This window comes from Eleutherodactylus coqui, chromosome 5 (assembly GCF_035609145.1).
Source record: "Eleutherodactylus coqui strain aEleCoq1 chromosome 5, aEleCoq1.hap1, whole genome shotgun sequence".
Classification (NCBI taxonomy): Eukaryota; Metazoa; Chordata; class Amphibia; order Anura; family Eleutherodactylidae; genus Eleutherodactylus; species Eleutherodactylus coqui.
The window spans coordinates 206,772,761-206,791,879 of record NC_089841.1 but is presented as its reverse complement, the minus strand read 5'-3'; the positions used below and the strand labels follow the sequence as shown (position 1 = coordinate 206,791,879).

The window sequence follows — 19,119 nt, the reverse complement described above, 5'->3', positions numbered from 1 at the left end:
TTGCAAAAAAGCACAGTACTTTCCACACAAGCGATCACGCATGCGCAAATATGCATATGTTCATGTGAATCTGGCCTTAAGGTAATCTTTATTGCACCCAAGGTTTAGCGAAGGGGGAGAATAAGAGGGAATTAAGTTCCCCTATTTGAAGTCTACAGCTATTAAATGAATTGGCATTACATCTCTAAAAATTTAACAGAAAGCAAAAGACAATGGCTAGTTTAAATGTGAATTTTTGTTTAGTCAAATAAAAGGTTTCACTGCTCAGTTGGCTACATCTAAGGAATAAAAAAAATCCTTTAAACTTTAATTATATTGATAAAAACTGAGAGCACAGCTGGTCATCTCAATACACTAACACAGGTGACTAATTTCAGTTACAACATACCAATGTAAAAGTGATAAAAACAGCAATGTGTACAGTCGGGCACATTGTTACAGTGAACACAAACCCCCAATCCTAAACAGACAATGCATGTAAAGAAAACAGATTTTGGAATTAGAACATTTAGAGGGAAAAAAAAAAAGTAAACCCCAAACTTATGAAGCTGCTCAAATATTAAACAGTTATCCCAGTAAGATTTGCACAGAAATGCTTAAGAGAAGTTTCATTCTCCATGTAATAACTGAATTTAGAAAGGGGGGGAAAAAAAAAGAAAACAAAAACCACACTAAATCTTTAACATAAAGCAGGTATATTCATTCAGCTCTACTAATTCTGTACAATTCTCTTGGAGGTGGGGTATTCTCCGCTGTTTGTGGATTCTTAGCGCTGCTGGTTACTATTAACAATTGCATCCGGTGATCCAAATCTTGGTTTGTAATCCAAAAGCAACGAAAGAGGGGGGGGAAGAGAGCATTCCAGGTTTTTTTTCATTGAAGCTGTTCTAAACAAAATATTTTGGAATCCACTTATGCCTGAAAAAGAAATTCATATTTTGTTCCTCATATATAAAACATTAAAAACATAGCAGAAGGCTGAACCCAAGCAGGATATGAAAGAACTTAGAGACTCTAATGTGAAGTTAACTGAAATGTACTACAAGTTATCAGGCAAAACTTCGGAAGTGTAATGTTAATACGCTGTTCTCATGCAGATTGCCCGAAAAGCCTTGATAGGTCAACCACTACTGCTAGCTATTAAGTTTCAAGCAGAAGCCAATATTCAAGCTTTGTAAACTAAAACTAGCTGAATTAGATTCCTTCAAAAAGAAACTTTTTGTAACTGATTCACTTCCACTAGTTTATATCATGCATACTGTCCAAAGATGAAAGTTGGAACAGGGCAGTGGAAAAATAAGCGCTACTTGCACTCGTCAAAGACCAAATATGCCAGTTTGTTTGTTTTTTCAAATCCAAATGGGGACAGTAAAATCTCAGTCATTTTGGATTGTGAATGAGACAAAGTCCTGATTAATAAAAGTAAAATTACACAAAAAAAAGTGAGGCAAAAAGTTCAATTTACAGTTTAAAAAAAAAAAAATCAAGGAAAAAAATACACAAAGCCTAATTCAAGGTGAAAGATTTTATCTTCAAGTACCAATTGCAAAACACCCATTTAGATTTGAAAACCACTTGATAACCAGACCGTGGAATTTTTCTTAAAAGTGTTTATTTTAAGAATAGACGTTGTAAAACAAGCTGAAGTGCAAAGGAGAACTAAAATTTCATCACTGCTCGCTGTACACTTTCTTCTTCGTCATGAATGCAGCCTGTTAAGAGCCCTGTAAAAGAAAAACCAAAAATGGTGTTTGTGCTTTAACTTAAACACTAAAGTCACAATTAAGTGAGACCGGTACAGCAACTATTTAAATAGTGCATCATTAAAAGGTGAAAGCAATTTAAAAAAATAAACAACCCCACGATTCATTACATTTATTCAAAAATTAAGAAAAAAAAAAAAAAATAAAAAAAAAATAACGGACAAACAAATCAGCGATATCCATGGCTCATTGTGGATATTAATAAACCATTCGCTCTTTAAACATAGTATTTAAACCATCCATAAATTCAGCAAAAGCTCCAAGACTGATAGCGGGCTTTCAAATACACCCCACTCATGCTGCATCTGATCCGTCTGCACTGCTATAAAACATTTTCATGTCAAATAGCTAGATCTTTACATATCAACCACCAATTACTTTCTACACCTATGAAGCAGAGGAATGTTTTTATTATTATTATTTTTTTAATCAGAAGCGAAGATAAAGAAAAAAAAAAGATGCAGGATTCCTTCATTCTTCACTAGTCTTAGAAAAACTTGCCAGAATACTGCTTCACACTATAAAAAAAGAGAATCTTACATTAGAACCCTTGAGCATGTGCCTCTCAATGTTTAGAAGTCAAAACCCATAAGCATAATCTTCAGAATACTGCTTCACACTATAAAAAAAAGAAAATCTTGCATTAGAACCTGTAAGCGCATAAACCTTACAAAATTAAGACTATCAAACCCAAAATAAAGGCTAGCACATAAGTTAATAAAAGCATGATTAAATATGCAGGTTAGTGATAATTACAGAACAAAACCCAAAACATGCTGTGGTATTAAACCCATTAGGTAAAAAAAGTTAAAAAAAAGGAGTGGTTAGTAAATAGAAAAGTGTGAAACGCTGCATTATAGCATCCAATCAAAACGACTGTAACTTGTCCTGTAGAGGCATGGTCTGTGCCATATGGCAGACCGTGATTTGTTGTCAATGTTGTTATCTAAAAACAACAAAATCACTAGTCTTCCACACAGAACTAAACCAACATCCACTGATTTCTTCTAATTATATCTACAGGCTCATTAATGTAAATGTTCATTTTACAAATCTTTTGCAGTCGTTTCACGACAGAAAGTTGAGCTGTTAATTTCATGAAGCAGAATTAGTTTTAAAGCACCTTGATTTTTTTAGTACAAATTTTAGTAAAAAGGATAGAGAAAAAAAGCCAGAAAATCTGAAAAAGGGAAAAAAAAGTTATAGTACACAGCTTTTAGACACTTTTAGCTAAAAGTTTAGTTTTGGAATCATGCAAGATAAAGTGCCAACAACTTGCCTGTTCTGAAGCAAATATTGTGCATTCTGTATCTGGTCTTGGGTGCCTATAATTGTGATGATGCGATCATCTGACCCTTCCAATGGTTCATCAATTTTGATAGATGCACCAGATTCATGGCGAATTTGTTTGATCCTTTGACCTCCCTTCCCAATGATTGAGCCTGCCAACTTTAAAAGGAAAAAAAATATATATGACTACATCATACTTAGACAAATTCTACAATTATGAAGAGTGCCAGTACTATAAAACACTACACTATAATATGACTGCACTTACATCTTTTGGAATAGTTACTTGAGTGGTTATGACAGGTCCTCCTATATCCCCATAGGATCCCCGACCTAGAAAGAAAACAGAAGAAAATTGGTTAAATGGAACAGGTAGTGTTACCTTCCCCCTTATACTGAGCATAAGAAGGAGAAAAAAAAAGGGGGGGGGGGACTTACCATATCCAGAGCCACCCTGCAAATAGGAAAAGAAAGAAGAAAGTTAATTTACATAAGCCTGTAAATTAAAACACACAGCTTCTAACAGTGCAATAATCACATTTAACTAATCCAATCATAAATTTATAAATAAGAAAAAGGACAATACTACTTGAAATTTAGAGAAAAATAAATAGAAGAACCTAGAGTAGAAACATGACAATTTTCTAACAATCATGAGCTTTTAAATCACAGAATATAAACAGAAACTTACCATTCCATCATAATGGTCAGGTCTCCCTCTCCGGTCACTAGAAATAAAAGAAAGAGGTCTAACCATAAATATAGATGTCAGGAAGCAGCAACAGGGGATGGGGGAAAAAGAAAAAAAGCACACAAAACAAAATTATTAACAAAGCATAATTACGTAACTTTTCTTTTCAACGCAATCTAAAATTCTTACCCTCCTCTTGGTGGTGGGGGTGGTGGAAGTGGAAGATTGCGGGCTCTACTGCCACCTCTGCCTCCACGACCCGGAGGAGGTGGGAGGGGTCCTCGTCTTGGGCTCATATCATCATAGTCTCTTCTTGACTGAGGCATTGGACGACCTCCTGGTCCTGGAGGCATTCGATCAAAACCACCTCTAGCATGCATAGGGAACCCCATAGGCCGTCCTCGTCTGTCATCAAACATCATTGTAAAGCCACCATAATCATAGGTTTCATCATAGAAGTTGGGATCGTAGGGCTGTGCTCTTCCTTTGATTGGAGACTGAAATCAAGGAATAGTAAAAAAAATGAATAAAGACAAAACCTAAAAGGACTAAAAAATAAATAAATTCACCCTCATTATCAAACTATGATTTACCTCAGATATAAGGTCGAGGATTACTTTGATGCACTCAACCACTCTATCTGGTTTTCCTCCAATAAGCACAACACGATCTGTAGAATGGGGGCAGCACTCCTGGAATAGCTTGATTGTAGTCTGTGTGTTCTGGGGAAAATGAAAAAGGAAAGTGGAGTCAGCATACGCTTCATTTTCAGAGAACGCACCAAAGTGATTTACAGGGAAATTAACAATCTTTTGAAAACAAAAAACACACACAAAAAAAACGACACATCAGCACCACCAGTTACATACCTCTCGTAGTTCCTTGATCTTTGCACCTTTGACTCCAATGATACCTCCTGCCAGAGACTGGTGGATTAGGAGCCTCAACTCACAGTCAAAGTCATTTCCCTTATAGTGCTGGTACTGCATTGAAATGTAATCATTTTAGTAAAGTTTCTATAAACAAGAGAAGTTCGTTAAAAATAAAAGCCACATACCTCTTCTAATGTGGGAATGATTTTCTTCAGGATTTCGCCAATTGTTTCAATGTCTGCACTGATACTTAATATACTGTGTGACACACGACATAAAAAACAATGTTACTAAAGCTTCCACATTTACAGTGATAAGGATATATAACTTCTATTTAAAGATGTATACATGCGCTTTTTATCCCTTTTTTAAATTTTTCCTTCAGTTGAATGTGACTGGGCAGTAAACGTTTAGATGCTGGTGAGGGAAAGGGATTCTGGAAGGATTTAGATAAAGCGGGCATAAAGAGGTACAGATCTGGAAATAAGTGAATGATCACATTCCCCGTCACCACTAATTCAGGACACCCTCACTATCTGAATGAAACTGGCGCACTACAGGGACAGTTGGAAAATGCAATTGGTGGATACTGTATGGATGAAACACCTTCAGAAACTGGAAGTATCAATGAGCTTTGAAGAGAAGAAAATTAAAATGACAATAAGCAACAGAAATGTGAAGTGACAGTGATTAAAGAGTTAGCACCTAATTAGGAAAGGAATAGTAAATAATGAAACAGGCAATACTGCAGAAATCAGGTGGGCCACGAAGACAGAAACCACTTAGAAAATAAAAATGTACAGTGTGGAAATATGCAACTCCTGAAGCGATGTTTGCTTGCCTTATATATGGAAATTAGTGGGTCCAAAAGACTAACTTATGTAGAGAAGATCAGTGAAGGAAGAAAAGGAAAAAACAAAAAATTCAATGGGAAAACAAGACAGAAAATAACACTATGTAGGGGAAACTAATCATATTAAAAGGCAGGTTATAATACATTTCTCTTTCTAATCAGGCAGTGAGGCATAAACTGTTGGGACATACCGCTCGGGGCCACTGCTGTCTGGGACTGAAACACTGGCATTGTACTGCATTGGTCATTGGCGTTCGTGGATGTTGGCATTGGGCATGGGCATTCAATCAGAAGATGTCAGGAATAGTGCCCGTTGGGCAACGAGCACATTTTTGGGCATAGCCAACCAGGGTTTTCACATGGGCGTTCAGGGGTAGATGGGCCATCATGATGGGCAACGCAGGGGTAAGACGATCCAGTACATGGGCAACGGAGATATGTGGCCAAAAAAACAAGGAGAGGGAAAAGGGGGGGAAAAGCAATACATTTTAATTTAATACAAACTAGACTCAATTTTCAATGGTATTAAGGCATATTGAAATAACACACTTAAGAACTTAAAAATGCTGACTGCAATTCCTCACTACGGTAGGTAATCTGACATTACACAACATTAGCAGGCTGGCTCGTGGGTATAGACACATTCCCTCATATGGATGTAGAATATGAAGGATCTGAGCAGACTGAAATACAGTTCTCAAAAACCGAGAACAAGAAGAGCTAAGGAAAAAAATATACAAACAAAAGCATTCCACTTGGAATTTAACACAAAAGACGAGGCAAATTGTGACACTCAAAAAAGTGAGAGCAAAAAAAAAGCATGCTGAAGATCGTGTAAGACACAGAAGTGCCACGTAAACTTCATGAAGTACTATGCAAGTGTCTAATCACATGAGTCAACCCACTTAAAGCATTCAACTAACTGGACTGTCACTGACCATTTATTCATCTAACGAATAAACAATAAACTATCCTAAAATCACACTGCAGACTACAAGCTGTTACAGAAGATCAATTCTACAGCTAAGTGTCCCAAATAACTAGTGTGTACCCATAACACCTCTCTACAAGACTGAAGTGGAACTGTCTGGGTGGAGTAGATACCCTAACCATTACTAAAAAAAAGCAAAACCTGGAGAGAGGATCTGTTTTGAAACACTCACGTCTGTCCGAAGTGCTTTTATGTTTTTTCCTCCTTTACCAATAACAGCGCCGGCGTTCTGAGGAGAGAAGAAAACGTTACATTAGTTACAACTACAAGAAGCACCTGTTGCCACTGAGCGCACAGGATGGTCAGGCGGATAGACATCCTACTGCAGTAGCCATCAGTGATACAAAGAAACATCTGGAGAAGCTAGATACATACTTTGCTCTGTAGCAGAATGCGCAATTCAACCATCATATCTGCGTTTCTGGATCTCTTGAAAGCCTGTTCCTCCTCCATGTCTTCTGCTGGACGTTTTCCTACAGAAAGTTAAATGGCATTTAATCGGTATGCAGCTGCGAGATCTTTATCAAGCACACGTAGAAGCCGTACAACAAGCGGTTAGCACCCGTGTGCCTGGCGGGAGGCAGCATCTCACCGTTGGTCTCTGTGTTAGTGAATTCAACCTCTTCCTGCTCTGTCTCCATCTTCATGTAATACACTTATAAGGTGGTGGCAGCTATCTGTGTAGAGAGGACAAATAGTAGATCATCACCGATGGCCTCCTGCTGACAAACATGCTGCTGCTTCGGGAGAGAAGCCTATCTATGACAGAGCTCAAAGGGCATCGGGGTTATAAGATGGGAATCGCAGGGGGCGGGGCCAAGCCACGGCTCACTGACCTATGAGATCCTGCCTAGATTCATTTGCCATTCTGAATGCACCAGCCAATCAGGATGACATGCCAATAACAAAGGCTCATTACACCTAGAGGTTGGCACCAACTACAAGCCTATACAGGAGCTGCCAACATCACGTATGGAATAAGATGGCACAGATGGGTCCTTACCCTTGGCATTACTCAAAAAAGGATAAGTGGGTCAACATCAGAAGCTGAGGGAGTACATCCCCCCCCCATCCCCCACAAAACGGTTAGCAGCGCCCAATAGTTGAGCAGCTCTAAAAAGATACATTTTCTTTGCATCTTTCGCCACTTTTCTTGGCAAAAGTTTTTTCCCTTTAACACCTGGGGTTTTGTTTCTATTTCCTGGTTGCTTAGCGATGACACGTATACCGCAGCCCATATGCAATGTAGTGACGTATAGGCCGTGCGTATAGGTGCAACAGAGGACAACAATGGGCTCTATTTTGCATCTCTACACAGCAAAAAAGCACATGCTGCGCTCTACTTTGCACTCACGGATTACGTAATTCCGACACTCCATTATGAGCGGAACTGCGCAAGGCAATTAACCACCGACGAGCTACAGCGTACCACATAAAGTCTGCGTAATACGCAAGTGCTATACGGTCGTGTGAACCCGGCCTTCTACTGCGTGCAGAGCTGCATATTGCTGCAGACAAGCATGCTGATGTCACAACTGCCCGCAACGGGCGGCATAACTAGCGTAAAAGGCAGTTATTACGCGAGCAATTGTGTATCTGTTGCCTTTTCTACGCACCCCATTCATGCCGATGGGAGTTTTCATACCTAAAACTAAGAATAGGGCATATTTGTGTATGTAAAATACGTGGCGCAAAAGCCACTAAAGCGCGTGGGAGGTTAGGTGGTGCCTACTATTCTCTGGGTAAGTTTGCAGCCGCATGGCATCCGATTTGCATGCGAGCGTGAGGCATTTAATGCCGGTTACTATGGCAACAGCATGGGGTGGGGAAGGGGGAAAAAAAGTGGGTGAAAGTGAAAAAAACGGATGCGAAATCTGTATTCCCCCGGAGAGTGCAATTTTCTCGTACCCGCTATGCATTTGTGTATCCGGTCTTCACTACTCTGCGCTCCTATAGCCCTTCCCATAGTAACGTGTTAAAGGCATCACACTCACATGGAACATGAATATATATATATATTCCACATAGATGTGTTCACGAATTAACCCATTGGGGTGCGCATCTTCCCTGAGCACGCGGTGGGGAGAGCAGCACAATGTGGCCGCTACATCCGGCCTCCCCGGCACGGCTGATAACAGACACTACACTATAGTCCCGGTTGCGTATATAGTGCGCGGCGCCCCATATCCCTCCGCCCCAGCCGCTCCGCTCCTTTGTCTGCCGCGGCGGCTCCAGCACACCGGGCACGGCGGCCCCGCCCCTCAGCCGCCAGCTTCCGCCACCAGCCATTTTGTGACTGAAGAGAAGACGGGCAGACAGCATGGCGGCTGCGAAATATACAAAGCCCGCCTAATAATCCGCGTCACCCCGAGCACGCCATACCCCGCCGCCCGGCTCTTACACCCTGTTAAACGCTGAGGTGGCGGGACCTCTACCACCTCCCTGTGTGAGCGGCCGCCGTGAGGTAAAACACGGCTACTAACGGCGGCACACAATAGATTGGTATCCCTCCGCCGCGTACACGCTCATGGCCGACTACCAGAAGTGTTGCGTCAGGCTCTGCCGGCCACAATCCCCGCCGACTGGTGACGCACACGAAATAAAACCCCGTCCGAGCCCCCAGAACTGCGCCGAGGAGCCTCAAAAACGGTCCCGCGCCTTCACTGCGCCATTCCCCCGTCCGCTTACCTCGCTCCTCCGCCGCTCCCGAGCTCCCTCCACTAGCGCGGCCGAAGCACAAGACGAAACCACACAGAGTGCAACCTACAGCAATGATAAGCGCTCAGCTCCCTTGTCCTACTCTGATTGGACGGTGACTGAGGGAGCTGATTGGATTGGCTGAGAAAGAAGCCAATCAAGGATAACCCCGCCCCTTCCAACAGAGCATTGTACTGATACAAGCTTGGTTGAATGGAAATCCTGGCAAAGAGGGAAGAACATGAAAGCGGCGGGAGGAGCACGTACGCAGCACTCGGGCGGCTGGCGGGCGGCGTGATAACGTGTGGTAGCTGGTAGTAACGTGCAGGGCGGCGTGTAATAACGGCGGACGAGTTCCCCGCAGCCACCTATATAGTATGTAGAACACGTCAGTGCAGGCACCACACACAGCGGCTCACCATATGTTGTACGGAACAGCCCGGCCAGCGCGTTGCCAAGACAATGGCTCGGGGGGAGGGGGAAGTCTCGCGATATTTGGCGGGTTCCTGCGCAGCCTGCGGCCCTTATGTCCAATCCGCGGTCCCCGCAGCGTGTTGGCGCCTTGTGTGAGCCGGGGTGAGTGCCATGGCGACGGGGGCTGTGCGGCCATACAGGGACGGGGGGCATGATTGGCCTTTGTGAAGGAGGTTTTATGGGATTTATCAAGGAATTGGGGTGAAATAAAGCCTTTTAATCCCCGTCCAGGTGTATTCTGTGGAGAAGCCCCCATTAATTTCAGGGGGTCCGTTCACGCTTCCTTTTTTTTCTGCACAGCTGGGAAAAAAAATATAGCATGTGTGATATTTGTCAGCAGCCCCATAGAAATCTATAGGAAGTGTGCAATATGCAAGGGGATGCGGGGATCACTGCGCAATACCGAAAAAAAAGCATTTGGAACTCGGGCTAAATGGCTTTCAATTGCGTTGTGTTCGTCTTCCGCGCCCAAATGATCATGTCCGGCGGGCAACTGGTGGCGTAGAATGTGCCGACGGGCAAAGCGATAGACAAAGAGATTAACCAGGGAGACGGCGCACAACCGCGTGCGTGCGGTACACTGCTATACGTGGGCAAAACCCATGGCCTACGTGGCGATAGGCCGGCCCCACAGCGCTAAAGTGCTGCGTGATGCACGCGGCCCATCCGCAATTGACATTACGAACGGGCCGCGGGTCGGACGCCTTCCATGGTCTGCAATGGAAGCCGTCCGTGCGGGAACCACAGTACAATGGAGCAGGCTGCCGGTCTTTTTTTTTTTCATCCATGATTGCGGTGTGCATGTAGAATTGTTTTCCCGTAGCGTGTTATGGACGGAATTCGCTGCGGAATCTGGAGGCGGTCATCCACTCCGCAATCCACCTGTGAGCGTGAGGCTTAAGAGGGGTGCGGGGTGCAGCGTTCTCAGGACATCGTGAAAACGGCGCACCCCATGAATGCTGCGGAGGCACACGGGACCACCTCACCGCTCACTTTGCACCGACACAAGCAATCATCTCCCTCAGGCGCGTAGAAGTGAACAATGCCCCGGTCAGGTATGCCCACTGCTGCCCCATTCCCTAGGAGGGACTCGGGTGACCCTTGGGGTCCCAGCAGGTGGTTTGGTGGGTAAATGACTATAGTGGGATAACCCTTTAGGGCAGGGGTCCCCAACTCCAGTCCTCGTGGCCCCCAACAGGTCACGTTTTCAGGATATCCTCTAGTAAGAACACCTGTGGGAATGTCTGAGGCACTGACAATAATTGCATCACCTGTGCAAGGCCGCCTGCAGACTGGCGGGTCGGATCCGGCGGCGAGGATTCTCACCGCGGGACCCGACCTGAGTGCCTGCAGGGACCAGCGCGTACTCCCCTGCGCCCGTGGCTCCGGCTGTTTGATGTGCCGGCTTGCCGGGCAGCCGGCGCATGCGCAGACCGGAGCCGGCAGCGGGTGAGTGACATTTCTGTGCGGGGTTCGCAGAACCCCGCACAGAAATAGCGCATGCCACGATTTGTTTGCCGTGCAAGATTTTGCGCGGCCAAATCGCGGCCGTCTGCCTAGGATTGCTTTGTTAACACAATCCTATGCAGGCTTCCAGCAGCGGAAATTCTGCAGGAAATCCCGCTGCGGAATTTCCGCTCGTGTGCAGGCGCCTCAATACTGAGGAAATCCTGAAAACATGACATGTTGCTGGTCCCTGAGGACTGGAGTTGGGGAACACTGCTTTAAGGCCTCCTGCACACGGGCGTATTTGCACTGCGCAGTCCGTGGCGAGCGTCTGCCTCCGGACTCTGCAGCAAATACAGCGGAAATAGATTGTGATTTTCCGCTCGCAGAGAATAAATCGCAGCATGCGACGATTTTGTGCAGGTTATGCAGGGCCGGCTTCCATAGAAGTCAATGGAAGCCGTCGGCCTCGTGGCACTTTAGCAGTCAATACTGCAGAAGTATCGCGGGATACGTGTTATTCACACACACACACACACACACACACACACGCACACGCACACGCACACACGCGACCATTGTGCATGTGTGACGGAGTGCTGACAGGCACATCCGCAGCGCTTGCAGAAGACGCTGGACAGGTAAGCAGGGGTCACCAGGTTGAACTCTGCATGCGGGGTCCGACCCGCCCGTGTGCAGGAGGCCTAAAAGGGATTATTCAGCCTTTAAAAAAATGACCTAACTGCAGGATAGGTGATCAGTATGTGATCAGTGGGGTCCGCCGCTCAGGATCCCCAGCGATCAGCTGATGGAAGGGGCAGTGACGAGCGCCGCTGCCTCTTCAGTGCTTATAGGGACTGTTCCAAGTACTGAACGAGACAAGCCTGTAGTACTCAGCAAGGCTGCATGCAGTGTCGTGCTTCTCTTCAATGCAACCAGATGGACCTCATTATTAGTCACTGGTGGTCATCGCGCGTCTCAACACAGTATGAACACAGCCTAATGCAGAGGAAATTGTCAATATGAACAGATCCTTAAAGGGGTTTTCCAGGGAAACCCTATTAATGGCCCATCCTTGTGTTCATAGGCTCGCGTTGATTTCAATGAGAGCCGTGCCTGCAGTTACAAGCATCGGCCACTATATGGAGGTCGTGCTGGTGATGCATTGTTTTCAATGGCCGTGCTGGAAATCACGACTATGAGGGCTCTGCCATTTTTACTGAAATGAATGGTGGATAGGAGATCATTTAGATGTTAGTACAGCCCCTTTAAGAAATAGTGTTTGGTTCGGCACACTCCGCTCATTGGTGGCTGATGGTCCATTTTTTTGTTATTCTGCCTGTTGATCGGGGCCTGGTTTTGATTGTTACTTTGGAAGGAGTGAAAAAAAAAAAATATATCTATATCCATGTTTATTATTCAGGTCGTCTAAATGTTGGAGGGAATTGCGTGGGTTATAAAGTTGTATCACATATGCGACATCTGTCTTTCCCAAAGGGAAAAAATAATGCGCAAAATGGGGGAATGAAGCTGTAAGTGTACTTTTAGACTTAAGGCCCTTTTACATAGAACTTTTGAGCGATAATCTTTGCGTGTAAATGTACCCATCTTTCACTTTTCTGCCGAACGATGGTTTTATGTTGTAAGGGTTGTGTTAGCAGCTGTTCGTATTCCTAATACCGTAGCTAGGACCTGCTGCATGTAGACCGCAGTAACAAGTACTGATTGTTGCTCGTTAACAGGTAGACCATCTGCCCAAGTAAAAGGCACTGAAGCTTTAGGGTTTAGCTACAATCTAACGTCTACGAGCAGCTTTGATCTTGGACTACACAATGATTCTGGCATGGGGCGTGTACTAGACTGTGCGACAGCTAAAGCAAGTATTACAAATTTTCTTTCTGTGGCCCATTTTTTTGCTTAAAAAAAAATAAAAATTCCACCTTTTGTTTTTTATCAGTGGTTTCAGAATTCCTTAGTGATTAAATTCAGAATATATCTTGCCTATTCTTCTGTGGGCTGTTGTTCTTTTGCTGAGCACTGCCTCCCTCGCTAGCCATAAGATGCCCATACACCCTCAGCTGCTGGCAGGCGAACCCTGGTGTGTCCGGCGGCTCCTCTGCACCCGCGCTCTCCGCCTGGCTGGGTACGCAACTGCTCTCAATGGGGAGAGGAGAGTCCAAGTAGCCACACACATAAGATCCCAAGTCAAACACACGGCCCGTCGCCTTATTGTATGCGGCCAGTGCGGTCCGACTGCTGACCTCTCTCCCCTGGTGTCTCTGTGCGCAGACCTGTACGCAGATGGGAGAGGTCAGCGGTCACAGACTGCACTGCCGCTGGATCTACAGGCTGGGTGAGTGGAATGTCTGTAAGGATGCTGCCCGGCCCAAGGCCAATAGGGAGGTCACTATTGGGGACACTTACTACTGGGGTCACTGTGAGGGCCCCTATTACTACTGGGACCAATATGGGGTTCACTATTTCTACTGAAGCCCCTATTACTACAGGGGTCATTATGGAGTCCCTATTAAAGATAATTTTTCCAACTATGGAACTAAATTTTTAATACAGACGTCTTTCTAGACGATGGCCGTCTGTCATTCGTTGGCTAAAACGATTGTTAATTAGTACATTTCACCTGACGAATGATCGTTTTGGTTTTAAGTGATCCATTTTGATCAACGGAAGTACAGATAGTCCCCTACTCGCGACCGTTCGAGTCGCAAGATACGAACAACCCGGTCCTGCTATGGCATTACATCATACTGTGCAGCGATCGGACAGGAAGACTATAGGCACGGCTTGATAGGCACTCTGCATAGTCATCCCTGGGCCCCAGCTGCCGTGGCAACCTTGCGGTGTCACGCGATCTTATTGCAGGAGGCCATACGGGACCCCTGAACGTCGAGTGCAGGCTCTTTCTTACAGCCGACACCCGCCGGCAGCAGTTCCGACAAGCCATGCTGCTTGTTGGGACTGTTAACGCTTTAAATGCCACTGTCAATTCTGACAGCGGCATTTAAAGCGTTAACGATTCCAGTGAGCGTCCCGGCTTGTCGGAACTACAGCTGCCGCCAGGTGAGGGCTGTTAAGAAAAGAAAAAAAAATGTCCTGCACTTGCCGTTGTATGGAGGGAGATCTACCCATGATCCCCCTCCATACAAGCATTTGTTCGGACATACAAATTTTGAGCGATAATCGTCCCGTGTAAACGGCCCATAAGTCCGCTTTCAAACCTGTGTTAGGGTCAGTTCAGGGTTTCCATATCTCTGTTCTTTTTGGGGGAAAGAAACTGAAAAAGAAGGATACATTTTTTTCCCCATTGACTTCAATGGGACTTAAAAAAAAAAACAAAAAAAACTGAATAGCTTTTGTTTGCTTGTATTCCGTCTGGTTTTGTTTTTTTTGGATGGAAAAATAACACTTCAGACTGCGTTATATTTCCATCCAAGAAAAACTGGAATCTGACGGAATGGAGGCCTTTGTTTGCTTTACCTTACAACTCCATTAAAATCAATGGGGAAAAAATGGACATCTTTTTTTTCAGTATTATTTCGTTTCACTCATTAAAAAACGCAGACTGAGCCCCTGAACTGCGCTCTAATGCAGCCTAATAATGCCAAATATACTTCTGTAAGGCCGGTGCCGCTTCTATCTCAGGCTTCTGTCATCTATGCAGAAAACTACATGGAGACCCTTTAGTTTCCATCCCTATCAGCCTTTTTCTGCTGGATAGGGAAGTGTCATCTTTGGTGTTTTTCTGTCCAGCTAAGAAGACTGACAGGGTTGGGAACTGTGTGAGACCGAGACCAAGGAGATCTTGGAGAACTTGCATGTTAAATTATGCAGCGTGTCTCCACTACAGCAGCAAAAAGTTCAGTGATGTGCAGGTACCTCCCTCCAGCCACTGATTGACAGGTTTCTCTATATTACTGTGTATAGGGAAAAACCTGTCAATCAGTGGAGGAGTCTGCATATCAAGAATATCATTGGACTCTTTGCAGCAGTGCTGGGTGCTCCTTGCACAGTTTAATATACAAACCACTTCACATCAACTCCTAATTGACAGGCTTCTGAATTTATGGCCCTTGTAGACGGGACAAGTGTCAAGCAAACAATGCTGGGCAAATGATGCCCGACACTCGTCCCCGCACCTGCATGGGAGCTAGTATCACTGGCTTACAGTGACGGGTGGGGGGTGGGAGGAGATTTCTCTCCTCTCGCTCCCCACCCCTCTCCATTGACATAAAACAGCGGACGTTCGAAGTACTGAACGGCCACTATTTATACTAAATGATGAGTGATCAGCTAATCGTCCATTGTTTATGCAGAATAAACGATGGAGGATCAGCTAATCGCTCCTTGTTCAGTGTAACTAACGGCCATTCAGTACTGAACGGCCACTGTGTTATGTCAATGGAGAGGGGGGGGAAGCTAGAGGAGAGAAATCTCCTGCCGCCGCCCCGCTGTGAGCGAGCGATACTAGCTACCGTGCAGGAGCATCGGAGCAAGGACACAGGAACGAGTGTCTGGCATCGTTTGCCCAACATTCGTCCCATGTAAGCCTAGCATTAGAGAGGGAAGTATAAAGGACAAGTTCCCTATTAAGACTATTTTATTTAGGTGGCATCTAGACAGGGCAATAAGCAGTTCGCTTCAAAATCTTTTGGTTAAAAGAACACTAACTTTTCACATAACTAATTCCCATCTACAGTAATAGCCTATGTCTGCATCATCAATCTTGTAATATACTTGTATTACTTAATTTTTGTTTTATCAATAAAAATAAAGTTTGAAGTGCCTGCCACCAGGGGGTCTCCCTTCCATCACCTTTGCAATTGATTGCCTGTCATTAGGCATTTGGCTTCTCTAGTAACAGGGACATGGGGACACTGCTAGTTACTACATGCAACAGAAGGGCGGGCATCCATATGCTTCCTTGCAGCTGCTTGCAGCAGGGCTATGCAAGGCAGTATGGGAAGTGAGGGAAAGGAAGTCCTGGCCAGTGCAGTCCTGGCAATGGTCCCCCACGCACACACCTACCTGTATGTGGATTGCAGATAGCAGGGCAGCAGAATAGGAATTTTTACTTGGAAAACTGCATTGTTAAAGATCGAACTGGGTGCAAACAGCAGCGAGGCAGCGGCCAATGAAGACCTGGGCTGTTTTCGTTCATTTTTTTGAAAACTTGTGTACATTTAATAAACTTACATGAGGTGTCCAGTTAAAAATTAAATGTCAGGTGCAGATGTGTGAAAATAACAAATCCAGTAGTAGTCGCCCATACTCGGCGATCCAGCATTGCAGCGCTGCAGTTCTTCTCTCTGTTTACATCCTGGCCACCATGATGCCAGGAGTTCGCAATGGTGGCACTGCGGCCTCTGATTGCAGGCAGCGACCACATGACTTCTGCTGTTGAGAGAGACCGGGAGAACTGCGGTGCTGGAATGCAGATTTATTTTTACGCACTTTTCCCACATCCAAAAGTAACTGGACAACTCCTTCAAAGCAGATGGGAAGAAGGCAGCAGCAAACCTGTATGATGTGCCAACGCTATAGCATGGCAGCTATAGTTTCTCTCGAATACATGATAAATGTGTGCCTTTGTATTACTTGGGTCCGACTAGCTCATCCCAGCAATAATCCTCTCTGCTATTACACAGGAACTATCCCTAGTGAATGAAGGTGGAGTGGGACGGGGATCGTTCCTGCCCGCCGGTCGCCATTCACAGGATACAGGCAGTAGTTCATAAACCAACGACTGCCTGTTTCCAAGGGCCGATCCGTCGCCTGGCTCTATGCAGACACAAACTGAACGATAAGCGATGAAATATCGCCCGTCAATCAGTCGGGAGATGCATTTACACTGAACGATTTATCGGCCCATGCAAACAGACCCGAACTCTTCAGTATCACCGGGCATGTACTAGAGGCAGAGTTGGGCGTCGCATTGCTATGCGGTTGCTTGCTACAGCTGTTTTCGTTCTGCTGTTGTCCATAGCAATTGCATTTTTATTACAGGATGGCTTTATCTATGACACCCAGAGATAGAGTGCTCCTCGCATGGCTGATAAGTAGAAGGTTAAGGAGACGGCGAGCCCTCGAGGAGGAGCAGAGGACCCCAAGACTTGAGGTGTATCATAATGTATGCCAGAGGAGCTCCAAGGGGCACTTGGCGACCTTCTACCAAGACCTCAGACAGCATCCTGAGAAGTTCTCCCAATTCTGTAGGATTTCAATCCAGACGTTTGACAAGCTTCTGGAGGAGTTGCGCTCAGGTCTGATCCTGCAGGATAGCAGTTCCAGTCAGAACATACTACCTGAGGAGCGGCTGTTGATCACACTACGGTAACTACGATCTATATTTAACTATTTGATAATATTAAAGGGGACAAATACTATTAACGACCAATCCTCCAAATAGGTAATCAATAGTTGATCGGTAGGAGTCCCATTGCTTGGGACCCCATTTGTCAGCACCACAACACAAGGCACTGAGCGGAAGCAGAGTGATCCAACTTGGTCACTTGGCCTGCAATTACCAGTGTCAGCCTCTTCGTGGGTTGGAGCTATCTGTTTCCACTGCATGTGTTTCGGCGCTGAAAGTGGGTGCCTGATCAGCTGATCGGCCGGGGTCCTGAGTGGAAACCCCAGCTGATCCACTATTGATGACCTGGGGATACATGATAAATAGTATTTACTAGAAAACCACTTTTAATGCTTCTTGGTTTTATGATTCTGGTGGAAATGGCTGTGTGAAACAATTTATTTTTCCTCTTCTGCAGGTTTCTGGCGACCGGCAATTCTTTTGAGACTCTTCATTTAGAATTTTTACTCTGCAAATTCACCATTGCCGGAATAGTTCAAGCGACATGTGACCTCATTTGGGAAGGACTGCAACCAACGGTAATGCCCGCACCCACTACAGAGGCCTGGCTGGACATTGCTTCCCGGTTCGAAGTAGCCACTCAGTTTCCTAACTGTGTTGGATCCTTAGGTGGGAAGCACATACGGGTCCGTGTGCCGCTGAAAGAAGGGTCTAGAATCTACACCCATAAGAAATATTTTTCAGTGGTATTGCTGGCATTGGCAGACAGTCGATACCATTTTGTAGCTGTACATACCATGGCTAATAGATGCACAACGGATGCTGGAGTCTTAAATGCAACTAGAATAGGACAACAGATTCTCACAACTAAGTTGACCCTGCCTAACCCAAGACCACTGCCTGGAACCACCGGCTCCCCGGTGCCCTATGTCATTGTGGCAGACGAGGCCTTTGCAGTGACTGCCAGTGTGCTCAGTCCATTTCCCATGCAAGGGCTGGATACTAGAAGGCTAATCTACAATAATCGACTCTCCCGCGCACGCCACCATGTTAAATGTGCATTTGGCATTCTGAGCAGCAAATGGAGTGTATTTCTAAGAGCATTACAGTTGGATATTGATATGGTGGAATCCATTACAAAGGCCTGCTGTATTCTACATAATTATCTACGTGTCCATGAGACTGTTGATGTTGAGGAGAACATGCCCGCCATGGAGAGAGTGAATGAGTGGTTTCGCGAAATGCCTGATATGTCTGCACTGCAGGTCAGGGACTCGTTTGCGGATTATTTTATGTCACCTGAGGGCTCAGTTCCTTGGCAGCTTTCATCTCTACCTGGTGGACAATGAACTGTGGGTATATCTAACTTTATTTGCATATATTCTTTTTTGTAATTTAATGAGTTCTTAATTTAAATTATGTTAAATAAAATATGGTACACTCAGAAGGTCTGCAGTTTTTTTTAATTCTACTCTATATGCCCATGATTTATTTTAGGCTAGGTTCACACTACCATCATTGATTTCCATTGTCAGTTGCATTCTCTGAGCCGAACAGCAAAAGCTGAAGTATCGGATCTGGTATATGCCAGACCCAGTCGGCACTGAATAGACCCCATTTGTTTATAATGGGATCCCTTCGACTTCTGGCATGTGGGGACAAAATAGCACTGTTTGGTCCAGGATTCCATGCCAGATCTGTTTCAGAGCCTTTA

General features: G+C 45.0%; 2 protein-coding genes across 8 annotated transcripts; one reads left to right on the top strand and one right to left on the bottom strand.

Annotated features, from left to right (window-relative positions):
* Positions 1-273: 273 nt before the first annotated feature.
* On the bottom strand, positions 274-9,599 carry HNRNPK (heterogeneous nuclear ribonucleoprotein K). 4 transcript variants are annotated; one of them, XM_066604115.1, is made up of 15 exons: positions 9,149-9,277; positions 7,053-7,137; positions 6,836-6,933; positions 6,633-6,689; positions 5,661-5,704; positions 4,802-4,874; positions 4,614-4,727; positions 4,338-4,466; positions 3,934-4,241; positions 3,745-3,802; positions 3,492-3,507; positions 3,322-3,386; positions 3,043-3,212; positions 2,304-2,382; positions 274-918 (listed from the first exon to the last, which is right to left on the bottom strand). In XM_066604115.1, the coding sequence occupies exons 2-14, from the start codon at positions 7,105-7,107 to the stop codon at positions 2,343-2,345; spliced, it is 1,227 nt and encodes a 408-aa protein (XP_066460212.1). In that variant the 5' UTR covers positions 7,108-7,137; positions 9,149-9,277; the 3' UTR covers positions 274-918; positions 2,304-2,342. The 4 variants fall into 4 exon arrangements, with proteins under 4 accessions (XP_066460212.1, XP_066460213.1, XP_066460211.1 ...); XM_066604116.1 differs by lacking the exons at positions 274-918; positions 9,149-9,277 and adding exons at positions 1,596-1,724; positions 9,577-9,599; XM_066604114.1 differs by lacking the exon at positions 274-918 and adding an exon at positions 1,596-1,724.
* LOC136628312 (uncharacterized) lies at positions 8,791-18,852 on the top strand. 4 transcript variants are annotated; one of them, XM_066604112.1, is made up of 4 exons: positions 9,702-9,733; positions 12,820-12,953; positions 17,099-17,425; positions 17,863-18,852. In XM_066604112.1, the coding sequence occupies exons 3-4, from the start codon at positions 17,100-17,102 to the stop codon at positions 18,752-18,754; spliced, it is 1,218 nt and encodes a 405-aa protein (XP_066460209.1). In that variant the 5' UTR covers positions 9,702-9,733; positions 12,820-12,953; position 17,099; the 3' UTR covers positions 18,755-18,852. The 4 variants fall into 4 exon arrangements, with proteins under 4 accessions (XP_066460210.1, XP_066460208.1, XP_066460207.1 ...); XM_066604113.1 differs by lacking the exons at positions 9,702-9,733; positions 12,820-12,953 and adding an exon at positions 8,791-8,924; XM_066604111.1 differs by lacking the exons at positions 9,702-9,733; positions 12,820-12,953 and adding an exon at positions 9,356-9,420.
* Positions 18,853-19,119: the final 267 nt, after the last annotated feature.

Bases quoted from the DNA above. Each gene is read 5' to 3' on its own strand.
- LOC136628312 (XM_066604111.1), top strand. From the start codon at position 9,371: ATGGAAATCCTGGCAAAGAGGGAAGAACATGAAAGCGGCGGGAGGAGC. The intron at 9,421-17,098 runs GTACGCAGCACT...TTTTTATTACAG, and splicing joins GAAAGCGGCGGGAGGAGCAC to GATGGCTTTATCTATGACAC. The intron at 17,426-17,862 runs GTAACTACGATC...CCTCTTCTGCAG, and splicing joins CGGCTGTTGATCACACTACG to GTTTCTGGCGACCGGCAATT.
- HNRNPK (XM_066604116.1), bottom strand. From the start codon at position 7,107: ATGAAGATGGAGACAGAGCAGGAAGAGGTTGAATTCACTAACACAGAG. The intron at 4,467-4,613 runs GTATGTAACTGG...CATTTTCCCCAG, and splicing joins AGATCAAGGAACTACGAGAG to AACACACAGACTACAATCAA. The intron at 2,383-3,042 runs GCAAGTTGTTGG...TTTTTTTTATAG, and splicing joins CAATATTTGCTTCAGAACAG to TGTGAAGCAGTATTCTGAAG.